Source organism: Protopterus annectens, chromosome 7.part0, assembly GCF_019279795.1.
Source record: "Protopterus annectens isolate FY-2018-M chromosome 7.part0, PAN1.0, whole genome shotgun sequence".
Taxonomy (NCBI): domain Eukaryota; kingdom Metazoa; phylum Chordata; order Ceratodontiformes; family Protopteridae; genus Protopterus; species Protopterus annectens.
Window position 1 is genome coordinate 1,706,590,657 of NC_056739.1, and position 22,506 is coordinate 1,706,613,162.

General features: G+C 41.9%; 1 protein-coding gene across 9 annotated transcripts in view; it reads left to right on the forward strand.

Annotated features, from left to right (window-relative positions):
• ANKZF1 (ankyrin repeat and zinc finger peptidyl tRNA hydrolase 1) overlaps positions 1-22,506 on the forward strand; it is a 450,598-nt gene that overhangs the window by 51,402 nt on the left and 376,690 nt on the right. For all 9 annotated transcript variants that reach the window (XM_044078230.1, XM_044078233.1, XM_044078229.1 and 6 more), the window contains one exon: positions 17,871-17,980. In XM_044078230.1, the coding sequence (XP_043934165.1) occupies positions 17,871-17,980 (110 nt within the window). The remainder of the gene's footprint in view (positions 1-17,870; positions 17,981-22,506) is intronic.

A 22,506-nucleotide genomic window follows, 5' to 3' on the forward strand; every position in this document is an offset into this window, starting at 1 on the left:
CCAGAATGTGGAACATTCTTAGTATGTATATTGATTGGTAAGCAAAAGTAGTCGTACTTGTAAGCGATACTAAGTTTTTCACAGTGCTGAGATACGTGGTAATAAAATAAATGATCTACCTCTTTACTGTAGGTTACAGAGTTACTATGAATTGCTATTCTACCAAGTGGGAAACCACAGTTAGCAGAGTGCCTCAGGGTTCTCTGTTGGGATAACTTGTCTTTTTCCTCTGAAATGACTGTGACCATCATTAGTTATATACCATTACAGGTGACTGTAAGTTACGGCCATAACTCTTTTCTGATGAAGTGCAAAATTTTCAGAACTCCTTGCATGCATTCTCCAAGTTGTTTAGTAATTCCATTCTTCGGATAAGTACTGATAAATTGGCATTAACAATGTGTTGGCAAAAAAAGTGCTATCTAACTGCTTCGAACAGCTCATCTTTAAAAATGTCTGTCTTGTGTGAAGACCTTGGAGAAAACCTCATTTTTGATGAGAATCTGTTTTATGTAATAAGGTAAGCCTATGAAGTACTGCACATGAATATTAGTCCCAGAAAGAGATGGGATGTAATGTGATCCTATCTCACCTACATTCAATACATATGGGTTCGGAGCCGATCCTCTGCTAATACAATAGAACGCAGTCTCTTATTGGCTGAGCTATTCTATATCCCAGGATGCACCACCACTAGTTCCCCAGATCTCGTTTGCCGCTCAAGAGCATAGACGTGGTCTCGGACTTGGCTGAGCTAAGTACTTTAGTCAGATAGAACCTTTTGTCTGAAAAATCTCTTTTTCCCCAAAAGCTGTTTTAACAGCTACTGTTGTGATACTGTTGTGATTTTGTGATTGGCAGAAGTTTTTTTTGTGGTATTTTGTGGTAATTTTGTGGTGATTGTGTCTTTTTTGTCGACCAACGGTCCCGTTTAACTTAGAGGGGCCTAGGCCTGTTAAGTTCTGTGCCACTTGTTTATTAGTTGTCGATTTCCTGTTTATCTAGTTTTTGTTTAGTGGAAGAATGTCTAAAGAACATAGACCTTCAGGATTTAAAAAATGCACTAAGTGCAGTTATAAAATGTCGATAACTGATGATCACGCGCTATGTGTGTACTGTTTAGGACCCAAACATCTTCAAGAGTCCTGCAGTGTATGTCACGCTTTTTCTTCTCGAGTCCTCCAAGAGAGGAAAAACAAGTTAATTTTAAAAGGGCTTATTGCTCCATCCTTTGAGGAAGCTTTGACTTCTGGCTCTCCTACTTCCCAAAGGAAAAAGAAATCGTCGGCTCCGACCAGCCCGTCGGAACCGACAGCAAAAAAATCTAGGCAGGCTTCTCCTTCGGCTCCACGGACTTCGGAGCCGAGGGTGGAACGGTCTGCCTCGATGTCTCCTGCCTCGACTCCTCCAGTTTCGGAGCCGAGAGCTCGAGCATCGAGAGGTGTGTCACCTTCATCGGCTCCACTGTCTTGATGAGGGTTACATGCTCAGACACTTCCCCCTCGTCGCCGAAGCCCTTATCGGCTCCGAGGGAAATTGAAATAGTGATGGAATCTTCCTCGGCGCCGATAATTATGGAACCTTTACGGAGCCGGTCCCCTTGTCTCTCGGAACCGATGGAGAAGTCTTCTCGGACCCGATCGGTTTCTTCCCGATCTTCGAGGATGTCCGATTCGGACATAGACAGAGTACTTCAGAAGCTTTTCCAGTCTCCAGTCTTTACCAAATTGTTGTCAGCTCCGACCCAATTGGTACTGGAGCCGACTACCCATCCTACCTTGTCGATTCCTCCTCCAACAGCCTCGGCGCCGTTGGAGTCGGTGCTGGTGGATCCGGTCGAGGTAATCGAGTCGGTTCCGACTCTTACTTCTACCCCGTCTCTTGGGTCGGGGTTCGGAACGGGGACCTCCTCTGTCGGCCCCGGGGCCCGATTCTTTCGGTCCCTAGCCTCCCTCTCGTGCGTCGGCTGCAGGGGCTCCGTTGTGGCCTCGAGGTTGGACCTTCCCAGGATTCTGGGGGTCCAGCCTTCATGCTATGAGGAGTGCCTAGCCAAATCTTCTGTGGCTGCTTGATCTTTCACCACCACCTTCCATGGATTTGGAAACTGGTGCTTCCGGAGTTCCCCTGTCTCACAGCGGAGTCCCTAGGCCTGAGGATACCCCCACGGTGGTTCCTTCTTCCTGGAGGTTCCTCCGACGCTGGAGGAACCCCCAGAAAGAAATGTGTAAGAGGAAACACATTGACTCCCCTGATGAGTCTCTTACATCAGATACCGACCTCGATGATGCGGAGGGTCCCCAAAGTCGTCCTCGGATGATGTCTCCTTCAAGGACATATTAGAAATCCTTAAACAACGAGGCGACTGGCAGTCCAAACCCCTTCTGCTGAGGAGTCGGTCTTCCTCAAGGCCTTTGGGGCTCAGCCCTCCGCCTCCTGGGTGTCTCCACCCTTGATGAGCTTCTGGATTTGATCTCTCGAAGGGTGTGGGAACACCAGTTCTGTGGAACCGTGCCGCTCGCCCCAACAAGTTCCTTCGGCCCCACCGGACAAAGAATTTTTATCCAAGGCGTGGCAGTAGATGCTATGGTGGTGGCATCTGCTACCCAGCAAGATGTAGCAGAGGCTTGCGTCCGTCCATCCTCCTAATAAAGAGTCTAGGAGCATGGATCCGGCAAGCATACCCTGACTTCAGCAGCCTTTACGTTAAGGTCCCTGAATTATTTGGCACATTTTACTAGACTGCAGAGGGATCTGGTCAAGGAGCTGTCAGACTCCCTCTCGGGTAATTTACCTGAGCAGTTAGCCCAGTCGGTTAGCGCTCAGTTATCTACCCTTTCTTCTTTATCTAACTCCTCCATGAGGCTCATATCTTATGCTGCTGAAGGAGCGAGTAGGCGGGTACAGGAGTTGCTTTACGAAGACAAGCCTGGCTTCGCCTGTGTCATTTTGCGGAGGCTTTCAAGTCTTCCTTTGCCAACGCTCCCTTTGATGGGTCCTCATTGTTTGGACCCAAGGTAAAGGACACGTTGGTTTGCTGTGAGCAGGAGGGTAAGACTTTGGCTGCTGTCGGGCCGGTTTTCCACTCCTTCAGGCCTTATCCCAAGGCTCGAAGGGGTGGGAAGATGTGAAATCTCAGAAGCCTTACTCGCCACAGCAGAATGACTCCCCTTCTAGAGGCAGAGGAAGGGGAAATTTTTCTGGAAGACGCCGTCCCAGAAGCGGCGGAGGCCCTCGCAACACTGGAGACCGCGAGTCCTTTCGTGGCTCTCCCTCCTTCCAACATCCCTGAAGGAGTGCCCGACTGTGCAGCTCCGGAGCCAGTCGGGGGTCGTTTTTCAGAGCACCTAGAAGCCTGGAGACAGATTACTCAGGACCAATGGGTGCTTCGAATAATTGCCGGAGGATACACCATTCCCCTAGAACATTACCCCCCACCAACCCGAAGGATCCCGCACCCTCCACCCAGTCAGCGGGTTTTAGCAGCCTACGAGGTATCAAAGCTGCTAAGCGAAGGAGTCATCCAACCTGTCCGCAGACCAAGCCGGATCAGGGACTTACTCAAGGTTCTTTTTGGTGCCAAAAAAGACCGGGGACTGGAGACCCATCTTGGATCTCAGCAAATTCAAATGATTCAGAAAAGTCCAAATTTCGGATGGTCACCTTACAATCCATTCTCCCGCTGTTGGAGAAAGGTGTTTGGATGTGCTCCATAGATCTCAAGGACGCTTACTACCACATATTAATAAATTGGGCGTCCAGAAGACACTTACGCTTCAGCCTGGGAGACAGTCATTTCCAGTTTGAGCTCTGCCCTTTGGTCTCACTTCAGCCCCAGAGTGTTCACCAAATGTTTGGCAGTAGTGACTGCTCACTTGAGGAGTTTAGGATTCCAGCTGTTTCCATACCTAGACGACTGGCTCCTAACTGCCACCTGCAAGCATCTACTTTTAGAAAATCTAACAGCCACTATCAAATTGGGCAGTTCCTTGGGGATCACCTTCAATTGGTCAAAATCGGTGTTGCAGCCATCTCAGCGTATTCTGTTTATTGGAGCAGAAATAGATTCAAGACAAATGCGGGTCTTCCTTCCTGCAGAAAGAATAGAGACACTCCAAAGTCAGGTCCGGACTCTACTCAAAAGACGTTGGGCTCCAGCAAGGATGGTGTTGCAACTATTAGGTTCCATGGCGGCCGCCATTCTCATGGTTCCCTTTGCAAGGCTGCACATGAGGATTCTCCAGTGGCTTCTGTCAGTTCAGTGGTCTTACCAGGACCTTTCTCTCAACCACCAAATACTGATCACAGTCAAATGCAAACAGGACCTTCGTTGGTGGCTGGTAACCTCCAACCTCAATCCGGGTCAGCCCTTTGTCCCCCCACTCCCCGTCGCCACGCTGACTACGGACGCCTCCCGGACAGGGTGGGGGGGGCATTGTCTGGGCAGGTCGGTTCAAGGCACGTGGCGCTCGGACGAGTCTGTTCTTCACATCAACGTTCTGGAGATGAGGGCGGTGCTATTAGCATTGCAAGCTCTACACGATCACCTTCCCCAAGCCGTGATTGCCATCCAGTCCGACAACATGTCGGTCGTCTGGTACTTGAACAAACAAGGAGGAACCAGGTCCTACCCCCTTTGTAGGGAGGCCATGAGAGTATGGGAGTGGGCGATTGCTACCAAACGCTACCTACTGCATCCCGGGAAGTCCAACGTGATAGCCGACAGGTTGAGCAGAACTATTCTCTCTCCTCACGAGTGGTCTCTAAACAACAGGATAGCCTCACAGATCTTCTCGAAGTGGGGAATCCCTTGTTTCGATCTTTTCGCGAGCCCCCTCAATGCGAAATGTCTACATTTCTTCACCCTGACTCCTGCTGCGGGGGTGACACCCAGGGACGCTCTAGTCCACAATTGGCCCTCCGGCCTGCTGTATGCCTTTCCACCTATTCCCCTTCTCCCGAAGGTGATTCAGAAGGCGATTCGTCTAAAAAGCAAGATGATATTAATCGCCCCGTTCTGGCCTCGACAAACCTGGTTCCCCTTTCTACGCAAATATGTGTTGGACGGTCCTTGGTTCCTGGATCAGGTTCCGGACCTATTGACTCATCAGTCGGGACGATTCCACCAGTCCCTCCCTACTCTCAGGCTAGCAGCCTGGCTACTCCTCTTCCAACCGTAGTGAGAAACCATTCCTTAGCCCCAGAAGTCATGCACATCTTATCCTCGGCTCACAAGGCTTCTACCAAGAAAATATATACCAATAAGTGGAAAAGGTTTGCCATCTGGGCCCAATCCCGAGGAGTGGATCCAGTGACAGCTTCCGTGTCGGAGGTGCTAAAGTTTTTAGCCACTCTATTTAACCAAGGGTCTTCAGTGTCCACCATTAAAGTACAATTGGCGGCTATTTCTAACTTTCATGAATGTATTCATCCTTCCTTAATGAGCAACAAGTTATGTAAGGCTTTCATTAAAGGAGCTTGGCTGTTACGTCCCCCTACTGTTCATCCTGCACCGCCATGGGACCTTAACGTGGTGCTAGGGGCTTTGACCTCGTTCCCCTTTGAGCCGGCAGCTACCTGTGAATTAAAGTTCCTTTCTTGGAAAACTGCCCTCTTAATCGCCATTACTTCGGCTAGAAGAGTTTCAGAGCTCCAGGCCTTGTGTATTAACCCACCATACTTGGTTTTGCACAAAGACAGAGTGTCCCTCAGACCAAATCCATCCTTTGTTCCAAAGGTTTGTTCTAAACTATCTCTTCGACAGTCACTAGAACTACCTGTCTTCTTTCCCAAATTTTCAGATAGGTCTGAATACGTCTTTCACTGCTTAGGCGTGCATAGACAATGCGTTTTTATTTGGATAGGACGCACAAAACCAGAAAGTCAGACCAGCTTTTTCTGTCTTTTTCCGATAACAGATTGGGTAATGCGGTCACTAAAGTCACTATTGCTAAATGGATCAGGGACTGCATTACTCATATTTATGCATCCTCGAATAGAAAACTCATAGCTCCGATTAAAGCTCATTCTACTAGAGCTATGGCTACCTCAGCAGCATTTCATTCTAAACTTTCTATTGATGACATTTGTGCGGCTACCACGTGGACCTCTTCACATACTTTCATTTCTCACTACAAATTGGATGTGGCATCCAGGGGTCGAGCTTCCTTGGTTCCACAGTTCTCAGGAGTGTTTTCCAGTGAGCCTCCCAGGAATAAGGTGCTAGGGACGCTGTCCCATATGTATTGAATGTAGGCGAGATAGGATCACATTACATCTTTTAGTTATGTACTTACCATAACTTTAGATGTATGGGATCCATCTATTTTCTAATAACCCACCCTCCATCCCCTGCCTCATGGATCAGGAGAGACCGGTCGATTAAATCCAATCTTTCCTCTCTTGAAAGACCTGAGTATGTTATACTAATGGTATGTCTCTGTGTCTATGAGTGCGGACAAACAAGATCTGGGGAACTAGTGGTGGTGCATCCTGGGATATAGAATAGCTCAGCCAATAAGAGACTGCTTTCTATTGTATTAGGATCGGCTCCGAACCCATATGTATTGAATGTAGGCGAGATGGATCCCATACATCTAAAGTTATGGTAAGTACATAACTAAAAGTTTTCAATACCACTCTGTTTGCATTGTTAGTCCAGTACTGGAAATTACATTATCTTTTTTTCTACAGAAATCTGTATCCCTACCAACTACAAATAGTCCAGAACATTTTCACACAAAAGATCCAAGGACTAAATAGTAAATCATACAAGATGAAATTGAGAGACTTTTTTTTTTTTTTTTTTTTTTTTAATTACGTAGTTTGCAATTGGACAGAATGTTTATAAAATAATGTATTCTTGTGCATAGGGTACCCAAGGGGCTGAGGTATGACCAGTTCCCCAATGGAGTTAATCCTTTCACTAAATTTCATGAAGAATTGATTGAGCTTTTCAGTACAAAGGGACTCGAACTCTTGGAGATCGTCAAAGATGACCAGTCTTCCATCGATGCTTTAAAAGCAGAAATCGAACATTTAAATATTAAGATCAAAATTATTTTTTTCTTTGTATTTTGTTGCTTATAATGTTTTTAACAAAACAGATACACATGTGAATAAAATTAAAATGAGGAAAAATAAAAAGCTGTCAAGGGGCAAATTGAAATATGAGAATGGTAAAGCCTTTCCTTTATATAAGAAACAAGATTTTAACACAAGAGAGGAAACCCTGGTTTTGGGTAATAATAGATAAAAAAAAAAAAAATGTTACTAATCAAATCGATATGAACTATGATGATGCTTTTAGAAGTAACAATAACAGTGAAGGGAATTATGACCAACTTGACCTTGATGACCCTTTAGCGTTCCCTCCCCCTCTGGAGATCGGAAAAGGATGCAAACAGGAGCCACTCCCTCCCAGAGAACAACATCATGTATGGGAGTCAAAATATGGGGGTGGGGGTACCACAAGAGAGGACAGATGGAGATGGAGGAGGAAGCGGGTCATTTGAGGCAGAAAAGATTACACGGGATGAGTTAAACCCCAAACCTTACCCTGAAGTATTGAAGAGAAATAATTTTACAATTTATAATTATAGTGACCTCACCATAACAGATGAACATTTTTCACTTTTTGAAAAAGTATTTACTTTTGTCCCTACTCCTAGTTATAATTTAACTGACACTTTGAATTTAAACTGTTTACGAGAAAAATCAACTTTGCTATTCAGTACCATGGAAGTAACAAGGGTGATCTTAATACAGTTAATCTGAAGTAAAAAAGTTTAGCTATACCCAACTCCTACCCTACTGTCCAAATCTTTTCCAATACATGTGGATATGATATTACAAGCAATATGCAGAGGGAAACATGAAACCCAAAAATATAATTTAACAAAGGAAGAATACAAATTGTTGGAAGAGGTAAAAGGAAATCAATCAGTCTGCATTATGAAACCTGATGGGGTAGCGGTGTTTAATAGTTTGAACTATTCACAGGAGATGTTAAACAGTTTATATTAAAATGAAGCTTACACTACTGTTTCAATTAATGAAGTGAACCTGGCTTCTCATAAAATTGACCAGCTTTTAGAGAATGACCTGTTGCAACATGGTTTGGATCTCACAACATATACATTTGTAAAAAAAATTCCAACCCAGTTATACCAGTTATGTTCAGTATCCCCAAGATTCATAAAGACCTAACCCATCCCTCATTTAGGCCCATAGTGTCAGCTGCTTGGGCCAAAACCCATCCGTTTACCTTATATGTTGAGAAATTTATTAAAACCTTTTCAAGACATTCAGACTCACATTGTTAAAGATTCATAGGATTTTTGGGAGGATTAAACTGTCTCTTTGAAATAAGCAAACTACTTTTTTGACCATTGATGCAGTATTTTTTTCTAGTATCTCACAGGAAGAGGTCTTAGAAATGTTTTAATGACCCACTTTTAAATGTTGAATTTTTGGACCCCTCCCAAGTAAGACTAGTAATTAAATGTATGGAAATCATTCTTGAGGACAACTATATCTGGTTTGAAGGAAAACATTTTAAACAAATAAAGGGAGTGGCAATGGGGGATGACATGCTGATAACACGGGAAAGACAGTTATTTTTTGGATCCCCGTATCAGAGTTGTATTAAACGTTACTTAAGGTTTTTGGATGACATCTTTATTCTGTGGGGAGGGGGACCCCCATGTGTATTCCCAAATTTATTAATTATATCAATCAATCTACTCGCTTTTTAAAATTTACATATCAATCTGATCCTAACCAGATCTATTACCTGGACATAACCTTCACCAAACACATTGATGTTTTGTCATCTAATATTTACAGAAAACCCACCTTCTCCAATGGATGCCTGCACTTCCATAGTGCTCATCCCCTTTCCCAAAAGAGGAGTCTGGTGAAAGGCCAATTTGTAACACTAGCCAGGATGATATCAGACAGGGAAGTATTCGATGTTGAAAGGAAAAAATTGGAGACTGTGTTTCTGGAGATGAAATATCATTGGCTTTTGGTGAAAACCATCAGTGTTGAAATTTTTAGAGAGTGGGGGAAGAAATACCAGCCATTACTACATACTGGACTGATTGTAACACACAGTAGGAATTATAAAAGCCGAACATTTGGGAACAAATTTTATGGTAGAAGCCTACAGGTGGAGGGAGAAGATGACAGTAGTGGCCCCCAGAACAGAAATGTGATTTTACCAGGGCACTTATATTACAGTAGAGTACAGGTTCCCACATTTTATTTATTATTTATTTACATTTGTTTACCAGGTAGTGTCTGACTGGGCTAGTAGCCCGTTTTCAGTGGAGTCTTTGGCAGAAAAGCTCCAAAAACAAAGACAGAAAAAAAAATGCAGAATTTACATAGAGGAACATAAATAATACCATACATAATTGTAAGTTAACAGTTAAAACTAGTTAAATCAATTACATCATAGGAACAAATTAGAAATGTAAACCATAGAAATCTTGATAATTGGGTGAAAAATTAAAGCAGTCAGCGAGTAAGCCTAATGAAAAGATATGTGCGCACACAGTGCTAATAGAGTGATTAACAGTGAAATTTTGAAATACTGAAAGTATTTAAAATCTAATCAGTGAGGAAACAACTAGAACCTTGAAGAAAAATAGCATTCAGCTATAAAAGGTGGATGGGTGTAGTTGAGGAATATAGTAGGAGAGGGGATGAGAATTTCTGCATTAGGGATGTCTGGAGATGTACAGTTTAGTTTTTTTAGTTTTAGAGAGTCTATAAATGTAACCACTACACCACCACCTATTTTATTTAGTATATCTTGTCTAATAATGTTATAACTGTTGCAGGTCATTTCAGAGTCTTTGATGTGAGGTTTTAACCTGTTCTCAGTTACAACAGCTATGTCAGGAGAGTAGGTGGCTAGGATAGCATGAAATTCAGTAATTTTATTTACAAGGCTTCTAAGGTTGAAATTGGTTATTAGTAGGTCAAATTTCGAGGTAGTTGGTAGTGAGGCATGTACTTTTGATCCAGAAGGAGTTTAGTTAGAGGAGTATATGTAAGAGTTTGGGAAGTGCAGTTGAGTTGGAGGTAAATGATTGCTGGGACCTGGGCTGAGATGGATGTCAACTTGTAAATTGATATGTTTAAGGGAGTGCAGTAGTAGGTTTTTCAGTTTGGTGATAGACTGATGGAATTTGAAAGTGGGCAGATAAGGGTTTGAGGATTTTATATGTTTGAATGGATACAGTTGATAGTTGGAAGTATTGTACAGTTGTGAGCAGATGTAGTTATAAGGTTTGGGTGGAGGTTGATGATTAGTCAGAATGTGTGCATGGGGGTGATGGTAGCTAATGCAAAAATTGTGGAGGTCAGAAGCTTTATAGGCCAGGAAGAGAAGGCCTGATAGAACAGTGTAGTAGCACATAGAGTAGTGGAGTTTCATATTTGGTGGGATGGTTCAGAGAGAAGATTACAGGAGTGGGGCTGAGTAGTTTTGGGGGGGGGGGTAATAGAAGTTTGAGTGTTAAGATCTAAGATGAGACGGAGGCAGTGAAAGTAGAACAGGTGTGGTGGGAGGGGCGAGGGAGGGTGGGAGTGCAAATATGATTGCAGATAGAAGAAAAGGGTGTGGTGTTATTATATATTATCAATAAGTACTGGTGTATTGTAACTAGTGACGAAACACTTAAGGGTTTTGTGGGACCTGACCTATATTTGCATACAAAAGAACTTTCAACATAAAAAATCATGTTGGAATCAAACAGGAACAACAGCAAAATGAATAGGGGGACAAAAAATGTGGTAGTTTTGCTCAGTGTAAACATATTCTTGACCAACAGCTGTTACAACTCAATATCCAGTCCAAAGCTATTGTTCATCCACAGGATGGTAACTGTATAACAAAAGGACTGGTATATTTGGCCATCTGTTCCTCATGCTCTGCTTTTTATGAAGGGAAAACAGAGAGGCAACATAAAAAGAGAGAGAGAAGTTACAAGCACAAGTATGACATAATCAAACAAAATCCAGCTAATGCCCTATTCAAGCATTCAGATTTATGCCCTGGTTTTAAATGCTTTTTGTTCACTATTTTAGAAAGAGTTATCCCTAATTTGAGAGGAACAGCCTAGAAGGACTGTGTTGAATTAAGAGAATTTTATGGGCAAATAAAACTGGCTGCAGTACACATGAGCTTATCTTTAATACTGGCCCTAAAACAAAGGGCCAACAGATGTTAATGATAACACTATTCAATAAGTTAGTTAAGTATTTCTTCATTTTTCTACTGATTTATATTTGCATAAAAACTTTTAAAATAATAATTTTTATTAAATTAATATGAGGTCACCCTTCTTAGATTTTTACATTAATTATTAAGAAAAATTCAATTTTACAATATAGAAAGGGACACTCTTCATGGTGTTTTGCACAATAGAAACAGTTAAGCAGTTTTGAATGATTCTCATGTTATTTATAAGTTAAAGAAAATTTTAATTTTAAATGGTTTTTGAAGGTCTAAGCACTTTCAAGACATGACTATTTCATGGCTTAATTATTTTATCATGTAATTATAGGTCATAGGTGTGTACTAGGTTAATGGCCCTGGAGCCTTTACAAACCTAACCCATGGGATTACCCTGGCATCATGCCACCCGACCTTGGTTCCCAGTGCCTCTGTCGAGTAGAGCCACTGGAGTGATCCCCGGGGTGAATTTTCTATTTCCCATCCACTCATCAAGATTTCTCTTGAAGAGGGTCAGTGAGGTGCTCTGTTTGACATGTATGGGAAGTTTATTCCATAGCATGGGCAGTCTCTGCGTTATGAACCTGTCCCTACAGCGGGTTCTGTTGATTGTGGTAATGAGGTCGAGGTCTCTGGAGCATGTGGTGCGGAGGGTTTGGGATTTCTTTAGATGTAGCATTTCTAACAGAAGTTGTTGATTGCATTATTGTGTGTATGTGTATGTATACATATATGTGTATGTATACATATATATATATATATATATATATATATATATATATATATATATATATATATATATATAAATACACACACACACACACACACACACACACATATATATATATATATATATATATATATATATATGTTTGTGTGTGTGTATAATATATGTATAAAATGCCTTTGGATATGGCGCCTTTTGTTTTGATTAAGTCTTTTACCTGAAGACAAAAAGCTAGTTGTGCGATTTGTCTGCTTAATAAAGTGTTTTGTGGTGGTTTGGAACAATTGTTGCATTTCCTTTCTGGAGTTTGTGTCTGCTCACAGCTGGATTTGGTTTTTGTATTGAAATTGTGATATCTGTGCTTGTATTCTATTCCTCTACTGATTCATAAGAAGAGGATTATATATAATATTTATTGCCATTAACGATCCTGTTAAATGTGCATTGCTTCACTTGGAAAGTATTCACAATCTGGAGAGCTCAGAGATAGACCTCTATTAGTAGTATTTAAGAATTAAAAAAAGACAGATCAGTGGCCTTCTTTATCATGGCTGCTGTATTCCTTACTAAAACAATATCCTATCAAGAACAGCTGTACATCAAGCCAGCATACCAAAGCCTTAGACCCTTCCAGATGCTATATGTTAGATGCATGTCCTATGTCTAGGACATAAGGTACTTAAGTGACATATGAGTGCTCAGTCCTCAGAACTTTGCTGCCAGTCCAAACGCTACCTTTTTGAATTTAGTCTGTACAGTGCTTCATCTTGTTGTTTCAGCTAGCAAGCCTATGGCAGACATGTTCCCTGTTGGGGACCTTTCCTTCTTTCTTTTTGTTGATATACCATTTTACATATCATCTTAAAAGGGGAAATGAGTGTAGGAAGCAGATTCCCCATAAAATTAGACACAACAACTGCCTTTTCTGCATAGGTACAGACCACGATTACATTTAGTGTGCTATTTGTCAGGCTTTTGTACCCAAGATCCTACATAGCCATTTGCTTTTCCTTTCTGTTTATTTAGAGAACCAATGTCTCAAGCTGCTAACCAAGAGAACTATGGCTTATAAATCCACCTGCCTGGATGTTCAGCCACCTCTTAAGAAGAAGTTGTATAAAAATATATGTTTAGAGACTTTTGCTGCCCAGCCTCTACCAGACTTTTCCATCAGCTTAGATGAAGAAGACAAGGATTGTCTGGTTCTGACGTCCACTCCATTTGTCTCAACCGAGTTGGAGGCCGACACAGTCTTTGTTTCTTGTACGTCTGCTGAGGCTGAGCATATGTCTGCTACAGACAAGAAAGGGGAGCCATGGCTGATTATATTGAAAGGGACTAGAGGATTCCCTAGATACTTGTGTTTCCTTCACTGAAGTTAGGCAGAGCTCTGTACCAGCTAAGCTTGTTAGGGCAGAGGTTCTTTTTAAGAAAAAGCAGAAATCAAAGCATGTAGCTCCTGTGGCCAAGAATCCCCAAAAAGAGAGCGGTATTTCACTCAGGGTCTTTTTAAGGTCCTTTTGGCTTTTTAAAAAATTTACAGGATGAAAATGTTTATGCAGGACCTCAAACAAATTTTTATTTTTATCCTCATAAGTTTTCCTGTATAGGTAGGCAGCAAAAGGGTGTTTCCAGATAAACGTGACCAGGATTGTAGAGGTCAAAAGCCCTCTTTCCTGACAAATCTGCTTGTATTTGACTTGCATCCTTCCCTACCCCTTGACCAGGTTCCACTTTACCTCCAGTTAACACTGGCCTGTCACATCTGGAAGCAGATCACCATGGATTCCTGGGCTCTTTACATAATGCAAAAAAGTTACTTTATGGTTTGGAAATCCCTTCTACCCTTTTCAAGGATTCTCCAGCTTCCACATTGCTAACTTCCTAATTTCTTCCCATTTTCAGGGTTTTTAGCTCGGGGAATTATTCAGCCTGTTCCTCCCTCCCAGAGAGAGACAGGTTTTTTATTCCAAGATGTTTCTGGTTCCCTTGAAGGATGGATCTTGCTGGCCTATTCTGGATCTGTCCTCTTTCAACACTTTACTAAGCCATCTCTTTCAAAATGACTGTCCAGTCCCTGTTTCCTTGTTCCTCATATTATCAGGTCTTTGCTTTACCTTTTGGTCTTTCTACAGCTTCGAGATTCTTTACCAAATATTTGGCAGTAGTCGTAGCTTATTGCAGACACCATGCTATACAGATTTTTCCCTACCTGGATGATTTTCTCATTCAAGCTCCTTCCCAACAACAATAACTTCAGAATCATGACTTTACCATGCTTTTGCTTAAAGTGTGGAGTTCACCATCATGCTCTTTGTGTTCTGACCAAGTTTTTCTAGGATGCGGGATTCAGACTCTGCTGTGATGGCTTTTCTTCCTCCTCCTTAGGTCACCAACATGACAACTTTTTTCCAATTCATCCTTTGCAAGTAGTGCCTGCAAGAGAGTTTCTGTGGACTTGAGGTACATGGCTACCACCATTCCTATGGTTCATTTCACCAGAATCCACGTGATGAAGCTTCAGTGGTATGTAAAGACAATTTGGCTTCAACATTGTCATCCTCTGGAGTTTCCCATTCCTCTCTTGCCTCATCTGAAATAGTTATTTCTGTGTTGGATTCATCAGATATCTCTGAATCTAAACCTATCCTTTCAAGCTCTTTCCCCCCACTCGGGGGCTGTATACAGATACTTCAGATCGGGGTTAGGTGGGCTTCTTCCAATAACATCAGGATCCAGGGAGTGTGGTCTCTCCAATAAATGGAGGACCACATCAGCTCAAAGAGATGAGGGCTCTGCTTTTGACTCTTTACGCTCTAGATTCCCTCTGGGCTCTGGATCCTCTCTGTGTTTACATGGACAACACCACTGTTGTGTGGTACGTAAACTAACCAGGGAGGACAGAATAATACCTTCTTTACAGATTAGCGCTTTTTGTATGGGAGTTTGCTATCAGCCATCATCTGATCCTTCAGGTGGTTTACATTCCTTTAGAGCACAGTCTCTTTTGGTAGATGGCCGAGCAGGCCCAGGACAAATCCTCACAAATGGATGTTTCACAAAGAGGTCTTACTGGACATTATCCATCGGTGGGATACTTTCTCAAGCAGATCTTTTTGCCTCCCACTGAACAGGCAACTTCGCAGTTTCTGTTCCAGGGTGCTGAACCCTCTGGCTTGGAAAGTGGACACCATGTCTTTTTTCTAGAAAGGGATGTTTCTGTATGCTTATCCCCCTTTTCCTCTATTGTCCCAGGTCTTACACAACATCATGTGGGACATGCCCAAAATCTTGGTGACTCCCTTTTCACCTGAACAGCATTGGTTCCCCCTTCTGTATCATCTGGCCAAGGGCAATCATTGCAGGTTACCGCACAGGATGGATCTCCTCACACAGGACAAGTTCTCTCTCATTCACCCTTATGTGGTTACCCTACATTTGACTCTTTCTGTGATAGTTTTGATTCATTTTCAGTACCAGTTTTCTAAGGACTTGCTTTGGGTTTTGCAGGAGGCCAGAAAACCTACTACTAGAAAATTCTGTGTTGCAAAGTGGAAAAGATTTTCTCACTGGTGCCACAAGCATGAACGAGACCCTCTTTTAGTGGATATTTCTACTGTGCTTTCTTATCTGTGCGACTTGCTCACTTTTGGGATAGCATATGCGCATCTATTAAAGCTCATTTGTTAGCTCTTTCTGCTTGTCTGCCTTGGGATCTGCCACTTTCCTCTAGATTTGAAGTTAAACAATTTTTAAATTGCATCTTTCTTATTAGGCCCCCAAGAAAACCCATTCTGCCTTCTTGGAACCTTAATTTTGTTTTGGGAAAGTTGACTCGGCCTCCTTTTGACCCTGTAGCATCTTCTACTTTGCAATTATGTACTTGGAAGACTGTTTTGTTGGTGGGTCTTACTTCTTTTCAAGAGAGACTCTGAACTCCAGGCCCTCATGGCAGTTCCTCCTTTTTTGTTTTTTTCAAGGAGGTAGACTTTCTCTTCACATCATTCCTCCTTTTATGCTCAAAGTGTCAATGATTTCCTTGTGAATTAGTCCATTCACCTTACTACTTTTTTTTTCCTTTTACCTACCACTTCTAGTGAGAGAATTATACATACTTTATATTTCCATAGGCTACTCAGATATTATCTGGATAAGACTACAACTGTTAAGAAATCTAATTAACTTTTTGTTTTATTTCATGCCAAGAAACTGGGTTTGGCTGTTTTTAAGCAAACCATCTCCTCTTGGATTTCTAAGCCCATTTCCTTTTGTTATTCTTTTCATGGCAAGCAGTTTTCTTCAGTTGATGCTTATTCTACCAGGGCAGTAGCCTTCTCTGGTGACTTTTTTCAAGGGTCTGGATGCTACATCCATTTTGGAAGCTGCTACTTTGTATTCTGTACATACTTTTACTAAACACTACAAATTAAATGAAGTGTCTAGGGCCAGAGCTGGATTTGCCAGGGCCATCCTTCATGTTTTTTTGGTTGGCTTTTCTGTTGCTTCCTTCTTCCATCCTCTGCAGTAGCTTTTCTAGTCTCCCTTTAGTAAGGAATACTGAAACAGTGGTAAGGAAGGACATAGTACAGTTGTGTAAGAACTTACCATAACAATAAATGCTCTACTTTTCACTGTTGCAGTATTCTGTCTTCCCTCCTTTCCTTCTCTTGGTTTTTGAATGCACATGTTCTTCTTTTCTGTTCCTCTTGGGTTGCTGTGGTTCTTCTGGGGCAACTCAGTTCTGAGGATTAGGTGCTCATGACTCACTTATATACCATATGTCCCAGATGTAGAACATGCATCTAATGTATGGCACCTGGAAGGGCCTAAGGGTTTAGTATACTGATCAGATGTATGACTAGCCTCGGTAGGATATCCCTTTAGTAAGGAATACTGCAGCATTGAACAGTAGGACATCTACTGTTATTGTAAGTTCTTACACAGCTATACCGTCTTTGTCATATTCCTGATGCTATAACTGCAGTTTTCTGAGGTCAACTATATGCTTAGAAACCAAGAATTGCCACAAAAACCAAGGTATTAAGATGAATTGAATCACACAACCTTGTAGACAAGCTCAAAAAGCAACACTGGATACGAACAGAAGACGCTGAGAAATTTCTAAGTGTCTTCTGCTCACATCCAGTGTTGCTTTTTGAGCTTGTCTACAGCTGTATGCTTGGTTGATATGGAAATCTTTAAATGGAACCTAGATACTCTGATGGCTACTAATACATTTTCTAGTATTATAATACAGATCTTAATGACCTTACCTCTGAGTTTGTGGATATGATTTTAAACTAATCTTTGATCTTCTTAAAAAAAGGTTAGAGTACAAATAGTGACAGATTTAGGGTTAATAGATGTTAACTGTATACTACTTGTATAACAAAGCTCTAATACAAGTGAATAAAATTGTATAGGATCTGCATATTCTAGAATAATTAGGTAGACACAGTGTATAGCTTATGTTCTTTTGTTTTGCCTGCAGGTTTTTATGCTTTAGTATGTTGTGTCTTTCGGCTTTTCCCGGTTAGGGGTCGCTACAGTGGAACTCCGGTCTGCTAATGATTGGCAGTAGATTTTTACGTGCCGAGTTGCCAGCCCTGACACACAACCTTCAACGAAGGTACACCCATTCATGCATGTCTCCACACAGAAGACGCTCTAGCTGAGAATCGAACAGGACAACGTCTTACTGTGAGGCGACAACGCTACCGCAGCACCACCACCGCTTTAGTATAGAATGCTGAAAGTATGCAGTACAGTGCCAGAAGAGAGACTTTACCTACCTTACAGAATCAGATTAGGACTGTTTACACTCTAAATATAAAGCTTCTGGCCTTGGTGACAGGCATGCAGTCTGCAAATAGTGAGTTGGCTTTATTTGTTTTGTAGGTGCAAGTCATGCTCTGGCTGTGCAGGAAGAGGCCAGCATTATTCCCAGGGTCTCTAATCGAATGTCCTGTTCTGCATGTCTCTGCCATTTTAACGACAGGGAGGAACAGGTAAGTATCTGCTGAACTTTGATATTTGGTTATATGATTAGGTATTTATCTGGCAAAGCAGTAGCCTAGTTCAGCTGGTTCTAAAATGTAATGAGTGTAAAAACAGACATTACTCTGAAAGAATAATATACTATAGTTAAATGGGAACAAATTACACTGTATGCAAGATGCTTGATGAGACGGTTGTGAATCTGATACATCACTCACTGTGATGTGTAATATGTTCCTCCTACATGTTCTGCTTTTGTACTGTATGGAATGTGTTCATGGTAACTGTTGGAACCAGGGGTCTTATAACTGTCTTGCATCCAATGTTCTAGCCTTAACTGGCACATTAGCTGTCAGTATGGCCATGCTGACAGATCATTACTAAAATAAACGACAAGTATAGGTCAGGTACAAAAGTGAAAGAGTGTAAAGGCACATTTGGAAATAAAAAGCAACTTAGTATTTTAATTTTAATGGCAAGTTTGTGGATTTTATGTTTGGCTTTCTCTAAAATTGTCAGCATTGCTGTTGTGTGTAATGTATCATATATCTGCTGATTGCACTGTTTGGATGTGCACATACGTGGAATATCTGACTTTGCAGAGATCTAACTAGTAGAACAGGTAGAACAGATTTTACATGCACTTAGGACTACTCATCACACACAACTTTTTAAGGCTGCTAACCCCACCCACAACCTCGCAATGCAATGCTATGTCAGAAAACTAAAAACCCAAAAACAGGGAGAGATTTTAAATGTTGTTATGAACTTAGAAAGTTGCTAGAATAATAGGTTTTGCAATAGCATGCATTTTATGAAGGATATGAAGTCTGAATGCCAAATGTATGTCATTATTTAGTGACTTCAGTCCTCAGTGATTTGCTAGAAAACCACAAATTTTACGAGGAACAGACTAAAAATATGAGTCAAAAATTTGGACATTCTGCAAAAATCTGGACAGCTGAGACGTATGTACTGGTCACACACTAGACAGCGCTCAGATCTTTTCAGGGCATAGGCATAACCTGCAGTATATGTTTGCTTCATGCACACTTGTTCAGTTCTTTTTTATTTATCTACTTTTCTCCTAATCTCATCAAACTGATTTTTCACTACCTTAGGATCTTGTGTTACTTCTGTTAGTCTATTGCTAACATGGACCTTTCACCCTTCAACGTTACATGGTTTTCATAAGCAGATATGCATCTGTTAAACAAGTCTACTCTATGGGTGTATGTTTAATCTGTTTAACCACCTCGCATGACATGAAGAGGTATCCATTTTATCAGAAGCTGGAGTTTGACACCACAGAAAAGGCACTAAAGAAAATTTGTTAAGAATGATTTAATAGGTTCATAGATGTTTACTAGGCTAACAACCACAAAGGCCTTTTTAAGCCTAGCCATGCATCCCAAATCTCTGGCAAGTTCTGATACCCTTGATAAGTGTAAGCATGGGGATGGGAGATGAACCATTTACAGATTACCTGTGTCCATTAGAGACATTGGTGCCAAACCAGGGATGAATTTCCGGTTTCCAATCCAGTTGTCCAAGTTGCACTTGAATTGGGTTAGGGAGGAACTCTGCTTCACATGGATGGGGGAGCCTGTTCCATAGATTTGGTAGTTTCTGGGATACATGCTTATCTCTCCAGCAGGTCCTGTTTATATCACAGGCAAGGTTCATTTCTTTAGAATAAGTAATTCTGGTGCAGTGTGTCTTGTGGATATGCAGGAGGTCCATCAGAGTGGTGTCTGACAATGCCCTGTATGCCAGGCATAGATCTACCCTCAAAAGCCTATAGGAGACAGAATGCAGGTATAGGGCCTTAAGGCAGTCTGCACAGGACATTTTACTTACTCTCTGTATTCTTTTAGTGAGCAACCTCTGCGGACGTTCCAATAGGTTTGTAGGTGTTTACTAGGCTAACTACCACAAGGGCCTTTTTAAGCCTAGCCATACATCCCAGATCTCTGACAAGTTCTTCTACCCTTGATAAGTGTAAGCATGGGCCTGGGAGATGAACTGTTTACAGGTTAACTGTGTACATTAGAGACATAGGTGCCAAACCAGGGATGAATTTCTTGTTTCCCATCCAATTGTCCAAGTTGCACTTGAATTGGGTTAGGGAGGAACTCTGCTTCAGATGGATGGGGGAACCTGTTCCATAGACAGGGAAGTGTCTGCGTTACATACCTATCTCTCCAGCAGGTCCTAGTTATATCACAGGCAAGGTGTAAGTCTTTAGAATGGGTAAGTCTAGTGCTGTTTGTTTTGTGGACATGCAGGAGGTCCGTCAGAGTGGGGTTTGATAATGCCCTGTATGCCAGGCCTCAAAAGCCTTTAGGAGACAGAATACAGGGATAGGGCCTTGAGGTGGTCTGCATAAGACATATTTCTTATGCCCTGTATTCTTTTATTGAGGAACCTCTGGACGTTCCACTTGTTGGATATGCCTGGTTAGCTACTTACCAAAGGGGGAATTGTACTCCACGATAGGTCTGATGAATGTCAAATACAGTGGAACAATGACTTCCTTGGACTTGGATGCCATAACTTTGTTTATAAGTTGCGCAACATAGAATGATTTCCTCACCACTGTAGACACGTGATGATCAAAGGCTAGATTACTATCTGTGTGTGTCCCTAAGTCCCTGACTGTTGGGTCAACTCTAAGGGATGTGTTGTCAATATGATAGTTACTAGGGATGGATGACTTCCCAAAACATAGTATTATGCATTTCTTAGCATTTAGTTTTAGTCCATGGCTGTGACACCAGTTGTTTGTCTGTGTCAGCCCATCCTGTAGAACATTTGTGTCAGTGTGAGAGTCAATGACCGCTCCTAATTTTCAATCATCTGCAAATTTAGTCAACCAGACACCACTGACATTGGCCTTGACGTCTGAGAAGTAAATGCCAAAAAGGGGAGGTCCAAGGACTGACCCCTGAGAGACTCCATTTGCGATTGCTCTCTTTGTAGAGGCGGACTTCCCAGTTCTAACTTCCTGGGTCCTGCCTGTGAGCCAGTTGACTATCCACCGGGTGACATACATGTTTGTACCTACCCTCTTCAGTTTGTCAACAATGCCCGAGTGGGGTATTGTGTCAAATGCCTTGGCCAAGTCAAGATAGGCAATGTGAATGATTTTGCCTTCATCCATTGCTTTGGTGACCTTCTCAAAGAAGTCCACCAGATTGAGTAGGCATGATCTGCCCTTGCTGAAACCTAATTGGGTTACTGTATGCCTTTTGATCATCTCCATGATAATTCTTTCAATGGCTTTACATATAAGACTAGTGAGACTTATGGGTCTGTAGTTTCCAGGGTTTGTAGATGGCCCATTTTTGTGCAGAGGGCTGACTGTTGCCTTTCTCCATTCACGAGGCACAAAGCCTGTTTGAAGGCTACAGTTAAGTAGTAATTCCAGAGGCCTGATAGATCATGTTTCATGCTATTTAGAAGGCATCCTGAGATATTGTCTGGGCCCATTGATGCTGTGTTCTTGGTCTTAGACTGAGCATTAAGGACCTGTTTTCTAGTGATTGTAGGGGGAGTTATATTTGAAGATATTTCCTGAGGGAAGTTTGAGGGGGAGAGAGGAGTATTGTTGGAGCTGAATTTATCAGCCAGGAGATTTGCTGTATCTTCTGGATCAGTATAGGTGGCTACATTTACAATGAGCTCTGCACACAATTGTATATTGCCTTTGAGGTTGCGGGCATAGCTAAAGAGTGTTTTGGGGTTGTCCTTGGCCTGGGAGGCCAAACTTACTTCAAATTTGGCTTTGATAGACTTTATTTGTCTTCTTGAGTTGTGTTTATTTTGAGAGTGCTTTTATCCTGCTGGGTGCTGCACCTCTTAATTTTTGCCATGATTTTCTTCCTCCTGTTATACGGACAACTGATTTTGTGATTCCATCAGGGTGTTGGATATGCCAGGTTAGGTACATACCAAAGGGGGCATTGTACTCAGTGATAGGTCTGATGAAAGCCGAATACAGTGGAACAATGACTTCCTTGGAATTAGATGCCATACCTTTGTTTATAATTTGCCCAACATAAAATGACTTCCTCACCACTATAGACACATGATGATCAAAGGCTAGATTACTATCTGTGTGTGTCCCTAAATCCCTGACTGTTGGGTCAACTCTAAGGGGTGTGTTGTCAGTATGATAGTTACCAGGAATGGATGACTTCCCAAAGGATACTATTATGCATTTCTTGGCATTTAGTTTTAGTCCATGGCTCTGACACTGTTTGTTTGTGTCAGCCCGTCCTGGAGAACATTTGTGTCAGTGTGAGATTCAATGACGGCTCTTAATTTGCAATCATCTGAAAATTTAGTTAGCCAGAGACCACTGACATTGGACCAAAAATTACTGAGGCTAGAGCAGGGACCACCTACTACTACTTCAAAAACTTCTCATTTAAACCTTTCAAATTCTTCAAAGGGAATGTGAGGGTATTTTTTTTTTTTTTTTATAACGGGTAAGCGGACTGGTCCATGAACCCTTTTCAGCCATGATCAGGTC